This window comes from Anneissia japonica, unplaced genomic scaffold (assembly GCF_011630105.1).
Source record: "Anneissia japonica isolate Jap-2015-1 unplaced genomic scaffold, ASM1163010v1 scaffold585_len4108843_cov191, whole genome shotgun sequence".
NCBI lineage: Eukaryota > Metazoa > Echinodermata > Crinoidea > Comatulida > Comatulidae > Anneissia > Anneissia japonica.
This window is the reverse complement of record NW_022716829.1, coordinates 380726-400310: the sequence shown is the minus strand read 5'-3', so window position 1 is coordinate 400310 and position 19585 is coordinate 380726. Positions and strand designations below refer to the sequence as shown.

Below are 19585 nucleotides of genomic sequence, written 5' to 3'. Positions count from 1 at the left end.
TTTTAATACTGCTAGATACGCCACTGCCGACTGAGACTTTTCACATGAATTATGCAGTGACAGGCATTTATATGTGATAAAGTTCTGAGACACATGTGTTAAGAGTGCGAAACCAGCAATAACATCCGTCCACACCACCCTCAGATACGTGTGATGTGAAGAAGTAGTTCACATGAAGAGCAGCATCCTAGTATTTACAGCGTTTATCATAGTCAGCAACAGATACTGATTATTTACTACTTTGTCAGACACAAGTTAACATCTTTGACAAACACTTTGCATGTTGCCCGGCCTAGTTTTCTTTCAAAACAGCGCATGTGTACAGTACATCTCCACTGGCTGTCTTAACACAACCTTTCTGGAAAATCTACACAAATCAATTTAATTCTAATTTTCTCTGCATTATTGGAAATTACTAAATATTTGAAAAATGAGGCCTTCTATTTCAAGGATATTTCATAAAAATATAAAAAATATAAAAATATAATAACAAAATTTTCATAATAAAAACAAAAAAAACTTAAAATAAATATTATTACAATTAATATTAAAAACAATGTTATAAATAATAAACTTCTTACAAAATGCAAAGCATTGGATAAAATAACATTAATTAAAAAAACTCAAAATACTACGGCTTTCAAATTATGACCTCCGAACTTAGGAACTGTACCTATTGATGTAATAAATCAAAGTAGGTATTAACATTACTGCTTATAGGTATGTTAAGAGATAAACTACTTGTTAGTTAATTACTATCCACATGCTGCCATTTACTTGCAAGATAGGGGAGCTGTAAAATTTCAAGGCTCATTCAAGCTCTTATCATAGATGGTGACATGTAACAACGCTTGCCACCATATATAGTGAAATAACTATAGAGAAAATCTGGTAATGTGTTTACTGAAAGAAATGTGGCCAGTTTTTATGACTAGATATTGGCTAAGAATGACTGAAAAATTCCACACTCCAATATTTCAGATAATTAGGAGGAAATAAAAGAGACAATTAATGCCAACTTGTGACAAAATACAGGTTTATACAAGAACTCAACTCAACTGAGCAAAGATGGATAGATTGATAAAGGAATCTCTAAAATTATAAAATATGTGATCAAAGGACTATAGTACTTTTTTGGATACAGAGTTACGCATTCAAAATAGTGTGACTTCATGTTAAATGTTTACAATAAATAAGAGAAAGTAGACATGTAAACAATGAATTATGCATGTGATTGATTAGAATAATTAGTAATCTAAAGAGCAATTAGTTATCATATATCTACAATCAATCTGTTTAATCAGACGATAGTATTAATCTACAAGACAAGACGGTGTAGGATATATCTTGCACATTCATCAATGCATCGACTTTCAGAACTTAAAACTAACTCACAGGCGTCATCAAAATGGTATACATCATCAGAGATATCCAGAATTAAAAATAGAATCTCTCACTCAGAGATCAGTAACATAATCATGGATCGGGTTGAGAATAACACTGCACTGGATATGAACCTCAGATATTAGTGTCGGGTAGTAGTAGTAGCAGTAGTGACAAAAACAGAAAGTACTGGTCTCGGCCTCCTACCCACAACAGATACTAAGGTGTCAGTATTTGGGTATCATCAACAGTAGCGGCACCAGTGGATAGGGCAGCGGACGTAACCCTCCATTGGACAGACCAAGCCCCATGACGAAAAGCATACATTTGGTGGAGTAGCACACGACAAGCGACAATAGCATTCTTTGACCATTTTTGCTACTCCTAAAGCAAGAAGTTTTAGGCTGACCAAAATAAAATTCAATTTGTCTTTGTTACATGCCAAATTTAATACAAATATAAAATTAATAAAATATTATTATTATTAAGAAATTCATGATGATACAAATATCAATCAACATTATACACTTTATCAGACTTGTAAGCTTTATTAACTGTCCCAAAAGTGTACTCATATGACTAATTCTCCTTTAATGATGATAGGTTGCTTGGGTCGCAGAATGTTAACAAGGTCTGTTGATAGGCGTCCTGGAATAAATAAGCAGACAGGCACTAACTCAAAAACATTGCCATTAGCTCCAATAACAACTACGAAGGATGATTATCAATGAATGAGTGAGCATATCAGCTCTAGTACACCATAGGGATTGGTTGGCTCAGCCATTGTGATTTTTTGGGATTTTAATCTTAATTAAGCTTGGGGTTTAAATCCAATGCACAGGGCATTGCTTATATTCTTAAAGGGGCAAAGCACATTTATGTTTTTTTTTGTCTCCCTCCACCTAGTTGTATCTTTAGAGGTTATAGTACTTTCGAGAAAGCCGAGAAACTGCCAATTATGTAATGTAATGTAGTTGGACTATGATTCATATAGCCCTTTATATCAAAGTCTCAAAGCGCATGAGGTGAGGACTAGCTCGTACAACAACTTGCTTCTCCCCTAAGGGTCTCTTCGTGTCTGAGCTCCCTGGTAAACCGGTACAAGCTATCTCTCATCTGTCCACAACAGGGGTTGCATGAACCAGTACACCGTGGTAGCCCCCTACTTACCTTGAAAGATGTACTGGTTTCTTTAAATATCTGATATTATGGCTGCAAGGTGTATCACCCTGCCTTAACCACTCAGTCATTCGACTCACCATAAAGTATGAATGTTATTGTTACTGTTTGCAAATGATAGGTTGGGCCAGGGTATTAATTGTCCAGTGCATTGTGGTATTTACAGAATCATCACTATATAAAATGTCTGACACTCCATAAAAAAGTTCAAATATCAGTGGGGTTTTTGACCATCAAATTGCCTACACAAAATCAACACATAAAACCACAGATAAAACTACCTATTGGAAAACAACCTAGCCAAATTACAAAAACTAAAAAGGAATTCAATATTTAAAAGTATGATTGAAGAAATCAGAATGCAAGGATGAATTGTAACGGCGTAAGTCAAAATGAATTCACTTTTTATCTGGTTGGTTGAACGATGCTTGCGTATACGCCCACTGACTGATATCCAGCTTTACATACCATACTGTACACAGAAGTTCATAATTAGAGATTAGGCCTAAGTATCCATCTTGAAAACCACTTGCATTTTGTCTACTAATAATGTGATGAAACAGCTCAGAAGAAGACACCCATATGAGGAAACGCTTTGATGTATTACCTTAATTTTCATACCCTGATTACATTTAGACTGTAAATAAACCAAGATGCTATTGCCACTTAAAAATTCTATCTTTATCTTATGATTAAACAATGTTTTTAGATTAAACAATGTCCTTAGTTCTAAAAGACCATGATATATGAACTTTACTCTCCATCTCACTGCAGTATCTGCACTGTTTCGCGGGCTATTAACATTCCCTCATGTTCAATGGTATATTCCATTTGCTTCCTCATTTCTCATTTAGGAGAAAAATACATTAGCATAGCAGTCAAATGTTAACTTCAGCCTTCAACTTTCTTTTCTATAATTTCACCTGCACTTCAGAAACACCTGCTGTGGTTACGTTAAAAAAATTGCAAAATTTATTCAAAAAATGCAACAATTTGGCAATATGTCAATAAGAGAGAAATATGCATAGTAGGGGCCAATGGGAATATAACCAACATGTCTATGACTTGTAATTTCAACAGCCCCCACTGCAGCCTGGGAGACCCTCTGGGACCATGTTAGCAAGCAATATGATTTTCTCCCGAGTATATTAATCAAATAAATGTAAACTTTCGGGCCTACACAATAGTCAATCAAAAGATGACAACATTTCCTATGATACCAATTTTATTGTCTTTTCGGTGATTTGAATTTATTTGATTTAGTATATTGACCAACATATATTATTACAGTACATGATCTTAAGAAGGATTATCAAGAGTCAACTAATCAATACAATTTGCATTATTTATATTGAAAAAAAAATCGCCTTTAATTGTTATCAGCAATTTATACACCTTAAATGATTAAGAACTAAATGACAAATACTATTACAGTATTTACTCATATAGTAGCCTTGAAAATTCAGGAACACATGAATTTATTCCATGAAATAGTTTTATCTGGATATAGGATTCTAAATAGCAAATAACACAAAACATTTATCATTCTTTTTTCATATCACCATCATCAACCTATGTTTTTAACAATGGTTCGGTTAAAATTAATTACATTGAAAACAAATTTTTAACAAAATATGTAATTCTTAAGTATTTGTGATATCGTGCTTGGTAGCATAAGCCTGGTTCTCATGAGAGCCCTAGTATCCGGATCGGGAGCTAACCGTTAGCGCTAACCATTAGCACTTGCGTGAGAACGCCCGATTGGTTAGCGCTAACCGTTAGCGGTATCCGGATACGCTAACAGTTAGCAAGCGCTATTGGTTAGCAAGTTGAGGGCGTTTCTATCATCGACCAATCACACGTACGCGTTTAAAATTTCCAGTTTCTTATTGGCCAGTGATTCGATCATCATATTGTTGGTATCCGGATCGGGATTTTCTCGTATGGACGCAAGGCAGCTAATGGTTAGCAGGATCCTGATCCTGCTAACCGTTAGCTGCCGTGTGAGAACATAGCTTTAGTCTGCGATCTATCTGCATAAATTTACACAGAATATCACTCACCATACTGCGTAACACTACACCACACCTGAGGGGGGACTGGGATATAATTGTTGAGCAGGACACACTTTCTATCCCCAAGGCTGGACATATGATCAGACATGTCAAAATACTGTAGATGAATGGAGGCCACGGAGAAAAGTCATATTCCAAACTATACTAAAACATACCGAAGAGCATTTTTATCTGTGCATATTAGGATTAGTGCATGGAGCTACAAATATTCTACTGTATCATCAACTGCATAATTTTCATTAAACCCATCTTGGATATAGGTTGACAATTTCTAAAGACTAATTTTTATTAAAAATTTTGGTATTAAAACTATCACATTGGACAAATTCTAGAAAGCTTGTTAAACATGATAGGTCTGCCCTGTCCAGGGGTAGAGCCAGAATATGCCAGACAGGGAGGCAGATGTCCCCAATGAGAACATAAGTGGGCGTGGTTGGGCATCACTCAAAATCTCTCGAAGTGATTGAAGGGGCATAGCCCTTTGAATAGATAAAAAATTTAGGGGTTTCAAAAGCTTATTTAAACAATTTTACTAATATGAGTCTACTAATATGTAAAAAATATATATAATTTTTTCTTTTCCCTGATGAACTGTGTTTTCTCCCACTGCCCCATCACCCCACTGGCGCCGGTTTGGCCCTGTCAGGGACAAAATGGATAAAACCCTAATTGTATGATATGATATAATATGACAGATCGACAGGTAAAAATACAGTACACTTGAATGCTACCACAGTCATTGAATATGATACAAATTGAAAGCACTACTTTGCTATATGTGTCAAAGTTTGCGTGTAGCAGGCTAATGTAGGCTTAAAAATATACCAATGAAAAGATATGTTATTTTCTCAAATTCGTAGGAGGAAATGTTGGTAATTTTCATTGAATACATGAACTCATTTCACCTTCAATTACATAGTGCAGTCCAACCCCTTTGTTACTCCATTAGGAGTAATAAAATCTATGGGCAATTGATTGATATTTGAAATGAAGATCGAGTTGGCAGACTTTCATGTAGGTATTAGACTGCAGACTAAGTAAGCAAAGTACAGATAAAATTCTGTAGTTGATAAACCATCTCTGACATTTTCCCTCCTACTGAGGGCCTCTAAAATAGTAAAATGCTTTGTCCAAACAGCTATGGTCCAGTGAGTAATGACCCATACTTGGTAGTTCATGCAGCTATCTGAACCTCTATTATCTGTCCATTTGCAATGAGTCTATTATTGCATAAAGTCAATAGGTCTCTTGGTATGGATCTGTAAGAATTCCAATGGCCATTTATCACTAATTTTAAAACCAATACTTTGACATTTGGTAAATAGCCTTAGTGAGGATAGTGGTCATTATCATATCATAGGTATACAAAGGGCATAAATTCCATAGTTGAAATCTGTGCTACTACAGTATTTGAATTTGGTTGAATACTTAACTATACTTTATATAGTAAATTAGAACATTAGACAATGGTCCCTCCTGACTTTAAGTACAGGTTGGATGAGAAGTAAAACAATTCTTATTACGCTTTTGAACCTAGAGCTGTTGAGGTCAGCAGCTGACATTACATCAGATCGTCATGCAAAAATGTAAATTTAATGACAATCCGCTAAGACTGCCACTGACTGTCAATGGGCTTGCGTTGCATCAGGATTACAGACTATAGAAACACCACCAGTAAAGCTGGGCACGAATCTAACTCCACACCCTGTGAGAGATAGACAAAGGCTATGTTCTCACACGGCTGCTAACGGTTAGCAGGATCCGGATCCTGCTAACCGTTAGCTGCCGTGCGCCCATACGAGAAAATCCTGATCCGGATACCAAAAATATGATGATCGAATCACTGGCCAATAAGAAACTGGAAATTGTAAACGCGTATGTGTGATTGGTTGATGATAGAAACGCGCTCAACTTCCTAACCGATAGCGCTTGCTAACTGTTAGCAGTATCCGGATACTGCTAACGGTTAGCGCTAACCAATCGGGCATTCCCATGCAGGTGCTAACGGTTAACGCTAATGATTAGCTCCCGATTCGAATACTAGGGCTCTCGAGTGAATCAGGCTAATGTGATCCCTTCTGCTGATTGTCTGCAGCAGTCTGACCGGATGGTCATTAAAAATTATCTGTTGTGCGCGTTGTTGCATTTTACATAGAATCGCGTCAGAATGTTCATGAAGTCTTGGGGATAATAAAAGAAGGCAAACTTCATTTTTTTTCCATCTGGAAAATGGATACCAAAATACTGGAAAAATCAATAGAACAAAATCTGTGCTTTTAAAACTAAATATTTCATCTACAATTTCACTACTGTACTGGTGTATAAGAATTTTTAGAATTGCATATACTCATAATCACATTAATATTGTTGAATCATTTAGTTACTGGTTATACTATAGCTTTACTATTACTGCAGAAATTAATTTGATCTATTTTATTATTTCACATTCACCCCTTTTTAGTTGACATTTTGATTAAGAAATCTCTCCATTTAGACTGCCAACTTTGAGCCAATATTTGTTTAAGTGCAAAGTACTACAGCACAATTCTATAGGTGGGCCAATATTTGATCCACAGAGTGTAAATATCAGTATTGTTGGTATTATCATGGTATTATAATGGCCAAACCAGCAATCTGAGTGATCTCATAAAAAACACACTATGGAGCAGTACCCTACAGACAGAACTTTCTGTGTACTCAGCAAGGAAAGAGACACCTAGGCTTTCATGTTTGTATAAGAAGTGAGCTAAGCAATCCCTGGTGATGTACACTAATGTAGGTTACAGAATAGCCCGTCCGTCCGTAACTTCACATTTTGGCTTTACAATAATACCTGCATGGGTCAGCCTGTGTTTAGATATTCACAAAGCATAACACAGAAGGTTAGACTCTGTTTGCTAAAGTCACCAATGTATTTTTAACCAGTTATGGTGGTACAACAATTGAGTGTAAATTTAAATTTAGTTTTCTCTCTTTCTATATTGTAAGTGTTTATTCTCATTTTTCTTTACCGGAAATAACTATAGCATAGTAATTATAGTTGACACCTGAAATAATATTAAGCATCTAATTCTGAAATCCTATCTCCAATTTTTTGTGTCTAAGCTTGTCAAATTTGAATATGCAGTTGAACAGTAGGCACACAACATTTCAAACATGACATAACAAAACATAAGGATCTTGACTTACACTTCACAGTCTCAAAGACATATATACAACAAGAGTGAAATAATTGAACCAACCATTCCCATTCAATGTGTTTCTGCAAGCACTGTCTCAAGTACATATTATTAGTTCAAACACAGTCCAACTGCCATCAACAGTTACTATGGAAACAATTATATCACTCCTTCAAAATTTACACTTTGTATGTCTCATGCTGATCACTTCTAATTTTTTTTTTCTTTCTGAATTTCAGTGCCTTCCACTGTACAAAAAGATTGCATAGCCCCAGGTAATATCAATGATTATATGATGGAATTAGCAAATTTTATCTTCAGAATTTTAAGGGTGCCATTCACAGATTTCAACATTGTGACAAGTACTCTTTTCCTACCCACTCCAACAATTCTTCTCATTTATTAAAATATGTTCAATGTTTTTATCATTGAAAAGAAAGTAAAAAATTATTATTTGTGATTATAAAGTTGAAGATAGTTTTATATTTATACCTTTTATATTGGGACCCTTTGACCTGAGCTATGCTTAGATGGGTGCTATATATTTAGTAGGGTCTAATGTTAAAATCCCATCAGTCACAAGAATTGAACATGTATCTTTGGAAATAAGGCTAGAACCAAACAAGCTTCTGAACCAACAATACTACAAACAACAAAACCTAAACAAACTCACAGAATCAGACCTGGCAGCAAACATTGTACACATTATATATTTCTATGCTAGTATAGTACATTTTTTTCTTTCTTTATAATAGTAGGTTTATAATAGTAGTAAGCAGAGATATACACTATTAAATCAAATTAACCACAGACTGCATTGTAAACTCAAGCATGTCTGCTTGTGTCACAGTACATCATCTTCAAGCATTATTTTCATCATTCCCAAATAACATGTATCTCTCAAAAACTAATAAAAATGGCTCTTTTAGCTTGAGGGAGTATTGGAGATATGGCAACCAGTTGGAAAATGGCTAACCTCTGGCCATGCAACCATGTAATAGGGAATTAATGGGAATGGCAGACAACTGCCTTATTTGGTCACTGGATGAATGGTCACATGATCTGTGTATTTGTATCACAAAAGTTGATATACAGGCAGTATGAAATAATTCTCTAGATCATTACTGTCAACATAGATTTCATTAGAGTATGTATGTCCCATGCTTTGCCAGAAATGATGTCGAATTCCATGCATACACCTACAGTTCAGATCAAATTATATTTGTAACAAGCCTGGCTCTTACAAAACATTGCAAGCAATATCATAATATAATAATACTGAAAATATTACTATTACAATTTTTTATAAATATATAACAAATTAATTTATAAATGAAAGTAATATTACAAAAGAAGAAGCTATTATTTTTCAATATTAGTAGTATAATCATCAATTACTAATGTACCGTATATTAAACTTATCTAGTAATTTGTACCAAAAAAATGACTAAGAATTATAATAAATTTATTAATTTTTTTTAACTACTATTCCTAGGATCATAGGTGTTACAAGAAAAGTGAAACACAGTCCTATCTAGCAGTTAATCTTTGTCAGCCTCATTGGCTTAATAACATATGTACAGTGACACTGCCAGTAATCTGAGAGTTTTGTAGAGAATACTATAGATTACGATCCATTACACTAAACCAACATTAATAGCCAATTCTTAATACCACTCTATATAAGCAGTGGCTTTGGACTGACTGATAAGCATGCACATTAGATATTTATCAATGGCAAATCAATGCATTCATTTAATAATAATAATAATAATAATAATAATAATAATAATAACAACTATTTTTTATTAAACTTTACTTTTAAAAGTATCTTCTTGGCCAAGAGATGAACTGTTCTTATGAATCTAACTTTTTAATAATCAGTTTTCCATGTTTTTCTATTTAAATTTTGGTTCAATAAAAAACATTCCAATACATGTAGGTCAATTTCATTCTGTCAGGCCAAAGGTTAAAGGTGAGTTCAAGGATGCAAGACAACCTAGTGCTGGGTAATTTGTTGCCTTAATACAAACCAGCAGGAAACTGCATTACTATATTAGGCCTACAATTCATGAAATAATCTTGTAAAAATATTATTGGTTATAAATTGTTCATTGTGTTAGGTGAGACTTTTTTTATACCTTGTTTATGGAAGACCATCAGGAGAAGGGCGGAATAATTAATTATTTTCTTATTGCAAAATGGTTTGATATCCAAAGCATCAAGACAGAGGAAAGAATTTAAAACAAAATTTTATTGATGAATGTAAACAGTTGGGATTGATACTCTGCTTTACATTTAAATCAATTAAGGAAGGCATATAGATATCTTATTTTGGGAAGTTTCAAGGGGGTGGGAATAAAAATATAAACCAAAAAATATATTCCTGAATATTTTCAGTGCCTTCCACAGTAAAAACCATCTCAAAGTGCTTTTTAGCCACTAAGAAACTAAAATTTGTGGGGGTGGGTGCATTAACTGGCCAAAAATATAATTTAATCTTTATTTGAAATCATTATCGGCAGTGGGTTTGCAAAACAAGGTACAAAAAGGTCTTGCCTTAATGAATGCATTTAATATTGAATGCACTAAATATGTAGTTCAATTCCACAAAGTTGCTCAGTCATATTTAAGGGGTTGCAGAAATAAACTTTCAGACATGATGAGAACACTTTAAATTAAACAATAGAATGGCATGTGGCAGCTCAGACCTACACTTCTAATAGATTGCATCATACCTGATACAATAATTCGGAAGACAATGTAGGCGTAGGACCTATGTGTGAAAATTGTGTTCATTGCACCATTTTATGGTGAATTTAAATCTGAGTCTTTAAGGAAACAATGCACCAATTGTTCATGGGGGTAAAAACAAGAGGCAATTAATAATGATAAAAATAGACCTAGGTTTTATACTAAATATTAAACTACAGTAGTCTACCTAGACCTAGAGTAGGCCTGACCTTAGGCCCTAACCTTGGGCTGCCTAGGTTCGGTTTGAAATTCTGCAGAAAATGTACAGTTTTGAATCAAACTTTAGAAAAATTTATTAGATTATCACTCTCGCCCACGTCAACAATTCGGGAAATATTGATGCGGGAATAAAAAAAAAAAATTTGCCGCATCAATTATTTCAACAGCATAAAAATAACAATGTAATTTTGTGACTTCAAATACAATTTCTTTATTATAAGAAACTATAAAATCAAACCAATTTTTATACAATATTTACTATTAATTACAGACCAAATATAAACAGTCCCTCCCTCATCGATAAAAACAAAAGCGAAATAATCTATTGTTCCGATTAAAAAAAAAAAAAAAAAAAAACCGCCCTCCCTGGCCTCATTAATTTTTTCTTTTTTAATAGTGATAATCTAATATTTTCACACACACATTAGTTTTGAATCGAATTCCTATTATGTAGGCTTACAAATCTTAAAGCAAATACACAGAAAGACGACTGTTGATATGACCTGTGCTAGGGCTACAGTGTAAGTTAGTAACCAAGCAATACGCCCTAGCCTAGGCCTACTACTACTACTAGGCTAGTAGTACCTACCCAAAAAATGTGCTTGAGGAGCAGGGCCAGGAGCGATAGTCTAGGCCTAGATAGCAAGTAAGCCTAGCTATCTATGATCTCTAAATAATTTAGCTAGAATGCTCCAAAAAGGGATATCACTTTAATTATATTCATATTATCTCAAAGATATGGTAAGTTGAGTTATACTTGTTGATTGAACGACTAGGTAAGCATTTTCAATACTCACTCCACGACCATTTTCTTTGAAGGAGAAAGAAAGTTATTGGGAGAAACCATTTAACCTACGTGTTGCTTTGTAAATACGAGAAAAAAAAATCATAAACTTTATTGTTATGTTATCTCATAATATACCACAAACTAAGTTGAAAATTATATAATAAAAATAAGTTTCTTTTACAAACAATAACAATATATAAGCACTTCAAAATATTTTTTGTATCGTGCCGGCCTACCTAACCTATAATCGGTATAATCTTTATTCTATAAGCCAATAAGGTATCAATATGCAAATTAGCGGGCGTGGTTAAAATAAGATATTGGACGGGTTTCTATATTTCATTTCAGTTGCTTTGTATTGGTCGAACAACTCGATTGGTGTTTTTCTTGTTTGAAATCCTTGTTATGTAATAAAAGTGTGCTACATACTTACTTGGACCTAGTATGAACACCAACAATTACATAGGCTATGTTATATTTGCTATTAATATTATGTTTCATTGGTAATGGTGAACTCGTTTAGACATGCCCCTGCTCAAATTATTGTACTATTTCCAAAAAATCCGTTTTTTTCGTACTGTGAGTTCGTAAGAACAACGTTTTAGCCTAGACATTGGACATCCACCCTGTTGTCCATAGTCTTAGTTCAAAACAGCAATTCAACTCCAAATCCACATCAAAATAACAGCTTGATAATATCAAAAGCAAACTCAAGAACATTATAAACACTAAGAACATTAGGTGAGATGATGGTGATGACTATGTTGATTAGTTTTCATCATTAAGCCTAGAATAAGATCTGAAATATTGAGTGAGGATTCAAGCTAACTTCTTCTAACAGAATCGTCTAGTGGCGTATCCTGTACATCATCAGTTTTTTTTTTATTTGCTGTCCGATCACACTCAAGGTTTTAGGCTGCGGCCTTTAAAAAAAACAAACCTGGATACGCCCTAGATTTTGACTATCAAAACGCAGCTATAGAACATGATTTTTGTTATTAGGATCGTCTGTGCATTCATGCCATATGGTCGATCATTCGCACAAATATGAAAGAGATTAGAAAAATGATAAAATAAATCACAATCAAGCGGAGGTGGTTCACATTTTTAGTGCGAATACAGAGAATCGAGAAAGAAACCTTTGATGATTCATTTAGTCTATAAAAACTCGATCCTTCTCAATGGAAACAAAATAATAATAAAACACCACAACACGACAATGGAAGAATCTTAAGGCAGGAGGCAAATCTATGATGAATATTTAGCACGCACTCTAGAATCACGAGAAATAATATTATCATTAACCTCGATTTCGTTATGGCAGATTTTCGTTTTCTTTGATACAGTTGACTGGCGATGAGGGCGCTTTGAGAGTAAACTCGTCTCAACGTCTGCAGTGAAGCAGAGAATGGTGTAAAAATGGATAAAAAAGCACATAAAAGATTAAATGTTTCTTTTGGTAATCAACACCCTCAAAGAATATGACGTATTTATTTCAATTTAATATCAAATTAATTTAAATTAAAGACGCGTTGTTAATATTCAGCCATTATTCTAAATATAATTTTTGGCGTTTTAGAATAAATGCATGTGGACTAACCCAGGGAGTTTTTATAAACTCAGGGCTTTCACATACAGTAGATGGAAACGTACAACGACAGTAAGCCATGCTGTTGCACTGAAGGTTCATGCAGTGTGACGTATTCTACCTAAAACATCACTCTCATGGTGTGCATACTATAGAGATGATGTCATCAACGGCGGTTTCTTGTGGGCTTAAAACATTGCAGGCTGCTGCAGTACGGGATGTAGCGTACTGTACAAAGATAACGTTGCTGATGTAGATATTAATACAACTGTTATGAAATCTAGGCTTACCCATATGGTGACTGAACAAGTACTGGTGACTGAAACGTTCTCGGGTATGCATCTAAAAGGGAAAAGTATTAGAAAGATCATATTATCTGAGGATATAAGGCCCTATTTACTGTGACGTAAACAAGTGAAAATTGATAGGTTTATGTCAATTCATATTAAAGCGCGAGAATCGGTTTTACCACTTGAACTTTTCTCGGGGTGATGGTGGAAGGGTCGACTTCATAAAGATAATATTAAAAACAAAAACGAAGCTCCAACTCAAAGCGTAAAATATAGTATTATTAAAGACCGAAGATGAAAACTAAATTATCTAGAAATCTTAGGTATATAACTTTGGGCCTATATATTAAATGCAGATCAGTCTGTACTTTTAGAGTGCCGTATACTTAGGCCTATCAAAAATACAACGATGCATATTGCCTGCCTTGCGTTTTGGAGTTTTTAGATATAAAGTTAATTTTTTCAGGCTTTTGTATAAATACAACATCAACTTGGCATGTGCGTCTTTCTTCGCACTGTTGATCTTTTTCTTTGTTTTTATAAATTCTTGGCAAGAAGACCATACGTCCCGATTCGACATTTTTTACATGTTTAGCTATATTAGCATTTTCTAGTGCAGTGTTATCATAACAAACACCCACCAGATGGTAGGTCTACCTATGCTTTATAAAACAGTTTATACACATAAATGTCTTTTCCAATGCAATGTGTGATGAAACAAAAAAAAACTTAATGTAAACAGAAAGAACCTCATTCACATAATTACGTGTAGGTAAATATACATCGATTCTTCAACGGCCCAAATGTCCGAATTTTGTTTTAAAATCACAGTGATTAAAATTTCAGGTTTGGTGACTCATCGTTATTCTATGAGTTCATATATTAACCAACCTATCATTCCATCGCATAGACCTAGTACTATAATACTAATAATTTGTATTAGACTTTTAACAATACATTATCTGGTCGAAGCTTGGACTTCGTTACAACGGTCCAATGATACTTACTCGCTGTTGTGGGATTGTTCCTTGGCTTGGCTCCCAGAAATGCGAGGTTTACATTTGCTTTTCTCCCATCTATTATTGGGTTTGGATCTTTACAAGCAGCCGCCGCCGATTCTTTAGTTGACATTGTAACCTTGAATAGAAAAAAAATTAAATGCAACATGAATTAAGAGGTTTTAATATAAAGTAAACAAATAAATTCAGCCATGTCAGAATCTGTCAGAAGAAAGTTTCCTGATACTGAGAGTGCTACCGTATATCTAATCCGTTGGACAAGTACCGGTAGTCCGAATGGGGTCAACACACCAATGAACGATGGTGATAATGACAAATTATGATGACGATAACATCAACGACTATGGTTGGATGATGATGATGATGATGATGATGATTTAAAAGACGCCAATGATGATGGTGACAAGTTTGTGCCTATATTGTATTAATGCATCTAACAAATTGACGATAGACCTATATTTACTTATTCTTGTACACACTACAGTATTTATATTAATTGCAACTCCAGATAAAGTTACAGCATATTAACGGTGTCAAATCAACATTTTTCTAGTAATCAAATACTACTAACGCAAACTCAATATACTACACATCTTTTTTTTATATATAATGTTTTATTGTTTGTTAATTTTCGAATAAAATTCACAACAGAAATATATTTGACCTTTCTCTATGATTAGACTGCGACGAACCTTACAACTGCCGGCTAACCGGAATCGTTATGATCATGTTTCTAAGACAGACGTATATTATACAATACAGTTAGCTTTTGTATATCTAATGTAAATGATTTACGACAGCGCTTAATGCAAACATTAACTGCAAATATCAAGCGTTTGTTCGCCTTTACCTTTCAATCTTCATTGAGATAAAAGTAAGGGAACATAATGCACCAGACTTGGCCCTGTGCACTACGACGTTTTGTCAAAGATAAACTGACAAACACATACCGTAGTATCGGCGAGCAAATTATACGGCTAAACCATCCATTTTCGAATGCAACTTGGGCAAATATCAGTCGAGGTCAAAAACGAAGAAGTAAATAAAAGAACACGCATAGAAGAATAGCTCTATATTTTTGAATAATTCATAGTTTTGCATCATTTGTTTACTAGAAACCTATCTATATACTGTAATCCGTTAATTGCTGGAAAAACAAGAGCAAGACCATGCATGTGCAGCAGTTATAATATCCTACCAGGGGTGGCGCCAGCGGGGGGGGGGTCGGGGCCCCCGTCGGGGAGAAAAAGCACAATTCGTCGAGGGGAAAAAATTATATGTATTTTCTACATATTAGTAGACTCTAAAGTCGATTAAATAAGCCTTTGATACCCCTAAATTGTCAAAAAATTTCGGCCCCCTGGCACCACTTTAGAAAACCTTTTAATTGAAGCTCAACCACGCCCATTTTGCTTTCGTCGGGGAAGTCTGACTCCTCGTCGGGGCATCGCCTCCCCCCCCCCCGTCGGGGACCTCCCCCTCCCCCGTCGGGCATATCCTGGCGCCACCCCTGCATCCTACTACATTATCAGAAGTCGTCTTACTTCAACAGTAACTTAATATACTGTATATACAGCGGTGGTTTGTTTATTTGGTTTGATGTTTATAGAAATGGTTTGTCACATACTAGCATGAACAATTTATACTATTTATGTATTTATTATTTATTAAAACATGTTTAGGCAGGATATACAGACAAGATGGTAACGCTGTTTACAATGGTCCTGCACACAACTAGGCCTATAGCACAAACATAGTTAAATTAACCAAAATTACAATTACAGTACCGTAGTTGTTTTATTCTGCATGACTTTTGATCAAAGAATTAGACTGAAAGATTGCTGAAGCTTTTTAATTAAATATTTAAATCAACGAATCTGGCAAAATAGCAAATTTAACCTTGTAAGTCTATGCGTCATAGGGTATGAGTTTTACGTATCAACCACGTGACTGCTTATCGTTAGCAAGTTGGTTTCGCATCAATTAAATATGACAGTTGAGAATTCTTAGAGCTGTCCAGTTTACAGCAGTTGTAGATATTTAAAGAAATTATCATAGCTTTTGGCGAAACGATTTATTGAAATTGCTAATTAAGTATGACAAAACATGAGGATCTGCAATGATAAGTTTTTGTTCCTTGATAGGCTTATACTTTCTAAAAGCACACTTTTCTTTATTCACGTGCTCGAGTTATAAATTGTTTTTGTACGGGATTATTATATTGTAGTTTACACCTCTCACCTTTTTAGGTCAACAATATTATAACGTCGTTAATAAAACCCTTATTATGCAAATTCAAAAGAAATACTAATCAAGATCATTCTGATTGGTCTCAAGTCTGCTGTAGGCCAAACTTACTTCTAATAAAGCACATTATCATCCTCTGTTGAACTACTTTTGAGGGAGACGATGAAAAAGTATCGCAGAGATACATAAACCAACGAATGCCACTCATCAATGACTTCAAAATCTAGTTTAAAGCAAATTTACACCGAATGAACTGTCGACTCTGTGAAGTGCTTTCTCGCCCCCATATCGAACAGTGTGTCGTCTATTAACTCATTCAGGAGTAGACAATGCTCTGAACATGCACTGATTATTCGATGTTCAAGTTCCTAACCAAAATGTTTGGAAGACCTCTCAGAACATTCCCATAATATTAAGCCTAGGTTTATTCAATTTGCTCTCGTTCCAATCGTTCGACAAAACTGAACAAATCTTTCGTCAAACAAAAATAATACTTGATAATTTTGGCACATCGGTTAATTCTTGCCATCTATTATAAAGTACAATGGGGCCTTGGCTTGAGATTTGAGAACATTATCTTCCAGTGTACACATACTTACAAGTTCATTGTGTGTTTGAACGCACTGGGATATCTGTCCAATTTCGCGGTAAAAATCTAATGTAAAATTACCATGGTAACGGGACGACACGGCGTTGGTATTGTGACTGAATGTACGAACTTCCACGCACCTATTCAGTTCCTTTGTGTTCGCTTGTTCCCATTTTTGTGGATGCTTTCTTTACATACAAATTAAGTCCCTTGTTTTTTGAGGTGCACAAAAAAGCGGAGCGTTTAATTCGTGTAGGAGCATGATGACTTGAATTCAATTGAAAAAAGATTAACTATCTAGCAACAAGCTAGCAGGTGTAGCCATACAGCGGACACAATATAGGCCTATTATTAATGATATTATGAATAGATAATAAAGAATACCAAATCAAATTATAGCATTGACAGCCCTGGCTACTGTAACTTAGCTCATAATACTTTAACCAAAATTAGGGAAAATAAGTAATTTCTTGCTTCACTACTATACATAAATTATTATTATTATTATTATTATTATCATTATTATTAATATGGTGATAAAAAATAATATGATGATAACATAATATGCCTATAAGATAAGGTAGCAACATATGTATAAGCAAAGCATAATTAATTGGGCTTATGAAATAGACTATTTAATATACATATTTGTTTAAACATTTTTCTATGCATTACGATTAGGAAAGAGTCTTTTTTATTGTTCGATAACATGCACTGTGGCAATATGAGCAGAATATTTATGAGGACACGTTCGTTTAACTTTTCACATGAATGAGTACAAGCCTCACAGTATTAGTAGTTCTGTTATTCACCCGGTTTAATATTACGTTCAACGCCTTACGACTACATCAAATACCTGGTGAAAATAGAACGATAGGCCTACTTACAAATCCATATCCTTTGCTCTTTCCCGTCGCTCTGTCTGTTATTACCACTGCTTCTTCTATCTCTCCAAATGGTTTGAAAAAGTTTTTCAGAGTATCGTCTGATGTGTTAAAAGGTAGCCCACCTACGAAAATTTTTGTAAAAGTTGTGTCTTTTTGCCCAGGTAGCATCTTGATGGTTTTAATCTCCTAAAATGGAAGTGATAATTCGCTAGCGGAAGATGGTCTGGTTCCTAACTTGGAGGTGATTTAGTTGGTTTACTATCCTTGAATGTATCCCGGTTGAATGTTTAATTGATAGAGCTAAGGATGTAGTAAACCAAACGGAGACTGAACACAAACTAACTGTTTCTTGAGCGAAAGCCGGTTGTATAATGATTAAGTCAACACACTTCTTGCGCTCAGCAAGCCACTGGCGGAATGTATACAATAGAACGTAGGTGATTCCAACCTTCTTCAATGTCGACTCCGCCCACTTCTGAATAATGTATGAATGGCACACGGCGAAGATCACTGAACAATCTTTATTATTCTTTTCACCTAGTGCTACGACTCCTACTATTGCACAACCTTTCAGATTTACAATGAAACATCATTCCATAACTGATAAACATATATATACATATATGTAGGCCTATATATATAATTCTCTGATTGCAACCAGTGTTTCTACTTGGTTGGTTAAATCAGTTAAATGGTCATTGATGCCTAACCCCGTACTCCCGATCTTGGATACACTTTACCCATTAACTGATACTTCAACGCGTTCACGCTGTATTTACCACTTGCGTATCGATAACTTCTATAGATTGATAAGTAAAATAAATAATAAATTCAAAAATAAAAGCACTATCTAAACCAGACGGTATGATATTCAAAGTCCAAAACTTCCAAGAATATTTTTATTGCAACATAAAATACAGACTGAGTAAATATTAGTTAGTACATTTATAGCCACACCTATCACTATGACTGGAGAAAACATAATGGGCTTTTATCCTTATTATAGCAGTTTTTGTTCTCATTTCCATGCGAATCTTTAAAGTAATTGCATTATATTAGCACAACATGTGTCAAAAAAGTCTCTGTGAACACGTTACTATAGATTTGAAAAGGTTAGGATGCTACCACAAACGACGACCTTTTTGTTTTTACTGCTCTTTTTGATATCTACAACTTATAGTTGTGATCAAAACAAGACAGTCTAGCCTAATGTATTTACGGAAAATCTCAAACAGCAGGAAGGGGCCGGGTCCCTGCTCCACCCTGGATCCGTAACTTAAACGTAGGCTACATATCCTAGAGTAAATAAATTCTCTAGCGTTTATTATTATTTTCCGGACAGGGGCGGATCCAGAGATGTCCAAAAGGGGGGGCCGAAAGGGGGGCCGA

At 34.7% G+C, this 19585-nt stretch overlaps 1 protein-coding gene across 1 annotated transcript in view; it reads right to left on the bottom strand.

Moving 5' to 3' along the window:
- LOC117109826 (RNA-binding protein 38-like) overlaps nt 1-18607 on the bottom strand; it is a 37190-nt gene extending 18583 nt beyond the window's left edge. Inside the window, exons 1-3 of the mRNA XM_033252255.1 lie at nt 18197-18607; nt 14462-14591; nt 13455-13506 (exon numbers count right to left, since the gene is read on the bottom strand). Of these exons, the coding sequence (XP_033108146.1) occupies nt 13455-13506; nt 14462-14591; nt 18197-18364 (350 nt within the window). The 5' untranslated portion in view covers nt 18365-18607. The remainder of the gene's footprint in view (nt 1-13454; nt 13507-14461; nt 14592-18196) is intronic.
- Nucleotides 18608-19585: the final 978 nt, after the last annotated feature.